Source organism: Zerene cesonia, unplaced genomic scaffold, assembly GCF_012273895.1.
Source record: "Zerene cesonia ecotype Mississippi unplaced genomic scaffold, Zerene_cesonia_1.1 Zces_u001, whole genome shotgun sequence".
Classification (NCBI taxonomy): Eukaryota; Metazoa; Arthropoda; class Insecta; order Lepidoptera; family Pieridae; genus Zerene; species Zerene cesonia.
This window is the reverse complement of record NW_024045131.1, coordinates 713,244-715,594: the sequence shown is the minus strand read 5'-3', so window position 1 is coordinate 715,594 and position 2,351 is coordinate 713,244. Positions and strand designations below refer to the sequence as shown.

At 34.5% G+C, this 2,351-nt stretch overlaps 1 protein-coding gene across 1 annotated transcript; it reads right to left on the bottom strand.

Annotated features, from left to right (window-relative positions):
• Nucleotides 1-15: 15 nt before the first annotated feature.
• On the bottom strand, nt 16-2,345 carry LOC119838133 (arginine-hydroxylase NDUFAF5, mitochondrial-like). The gene is made up of 4 exons (XM_038363965.1): nt 1,941-2,345; nt 1,397-1,548; nt 922-1,029; nt 16-337 (listed from the first exon to the last, which is right to left on the bottom strand). The coding sequence occupies exons 1-4, from the start codon at nt 2,236-2,238 to the stop codon at nt 188-190; spliced, it is 708 nt and encodes a 235-aa protein (XP_038219893.1). The 5' UTR covers nt 2,239-2,345; the 3' UTR covers nt 16-187.
• Nucleotides 2,346-2,351: the final 6 nt, after the last annotated feature.

The following is a 2,351-nucleotide window of genomic DNA, read 5'->3' as shown; positions in this document are numbered from 1 at the left end:
TGAATTTCTTTTTTTTTACACTAAACTTTATTTGAAATTGACCAATTACAACACAGTGTGTACAGCTAAAATTTAACATTGAATTGAATAGAAATATGGCACCGATTAATTTAATCTGTGACTTTAATCGATCTACTTTACATACTCTCCTATCCCCCTCCCCCCTTCTCCCTCCTCCCTTCCATACTCACGCGTTCAACAGCCCGCCAATATCTCTGGGCCTCGTGAACGGGGATATATGCGCACTGACACCTCCGAGCCGCTCCGATTCGGCCAATTGCAACGATTGACGTAACTCGATCAATGTATCACCGCCAAACATGCAGCCAATGAACACCTTACATGGAAATTATAGAACAATAACTTTTTGCGGAATACATGAATATAAAAATACTTGTGTTATGTGCAAGTGACAGTAAAAAAGATAATATAATCCTACTATCCTACTAATACTATAAATGCGAAAGTTTGTAAGGATGTGTGTGTTTGTTGCTCTTTCACGCAAAAACTAAAGAACCGATTACAATGATATTTGGTACGTAGACAGATGGATAACTGGAATAACACATAGGCAACTTTTTATCACGATATTCCTACGGGATACGAACTTACGCGGGTGAAACCGCGGGGCGCAGCTAGTATAGTATAATAGCATGTATATGGTCGACTTCAATTAAAATTAACAATTTCATCAGTCTATTTACAACCAACTTCAAAAAAGGAGGACGTTATCAATTCGACTATTTACTAGGTGAACCGATTTTTATTACTGTTTTTTTCTCATTTTAAAGCTGGTGCTTCTCATGTGGTCCTATTGGGAATGGTCAAGCGGTTACAAAGTACGGCATAGGACGCAGGTTCAAATGCCTCTCATGTATAACTGTTGCAATGAAATATAAAATGAATGTTACCACCTCTTACCCCATCTGGTTTTAAGCAGGTCATGATTTTGTCAAAGCATCCCGGCAAATCATTCACCCAATGCAGGGACAGCGAGGATACAACTAAATCCACACTGTTCTCAGGAAACTGAAAAAGATTATTTTACTTTTTTTAAATATCAAAACAATATACATATATTATTTAAAAAAAAACAACAAAAAATTGCAATTGAAGTGCGAAAACCCTACTTCCTACTTCCTATTATAAATGCGTAAGTTTGTAAGGATGTCTGTGTAATTGTTGCTCTTCACGCAAAACCTACAGAACCGATTGCAATGATATTTGGTACGTAGACAGCTGGACAACTGGAATAACATATAGGCAACTTTTTATCCAGATATTCCTACGGGATTCGTACTTACGCGGGTGAAACCCCGCACAGCTAGTGTTATAAAATTGTGTTCCTTTAACTTTTTTAACTGTTTAATGTCTGAAAGACAATGTTTATAATTACATCAATGTTCTCTTCGTCCATCACAATCTTTTCAAACTGCACCCCATCACCAACCAGCGCTTTATCGAGGTGTGTTTGTGATGTGTCACATAGGGTCACCTTCTCCACACTGTCGGGGAGGAAGTGTCTAGATACGTAGCCTCTGGAAGCTCCTGTAAAGTAGTATTGACTGGAGCTTAGATCTTGAAAGCTCTAACTTCTCATTTTAGTTTACAAAAAAGTTTGGATAAACTAAAATGAAAACATGTGGAAATTTTTTTTTCTAATAAATAACTGTGTTAGCTTGTACAGTTTATAAATTGATGCGTCTTAAAATAAATAATTTTTAAGATTTAGAATTTACTGTATTTAATTAAATCTGTAATTTTTACATTATACACATTAGATCGAAAGCCCAAAGTAGTGACCAAATAGAACAATTCCTAAATTTTATAATTTTTTTTATTATCACATTTAGATCATAGATCGGCTATTCAGGTTAATCATGAAATATGATAAGCCGACTTGAATAAAGTAGATTATTTATTAATGCTGAAGTACTTACCTAGCTCTACAGCATTTTTAAAAACCCTTTTTACATCAAATACACGATCTGCTGTTCTCCAACCAATTTCTTCTTTAATATACTCATATAAATGATAATCTTCTCTCTGGGCTGACCTTTCTTTTTGCAAAATCTTCGCTTTCCGATCAAATACATTCATACTACGATAGACTGAGCTAGCAGTTTTCTTTTTCGGTACATTAGTACTATGATTACGACTTACAATTTCGGAATTACGTAAAAGTATTTTGCACTGTTTCAATGGAAGAATTCTATTGAAAACCGTAACCTGTGCCATAATTACTAGTAATATATGAACTTAAAGTTAATTAAAATAAATTATTGAAGAATCTTATTAGCTACATAAATATTTACTTCAGATTATTTTTGGAGGTTATAAATTTATTGGCA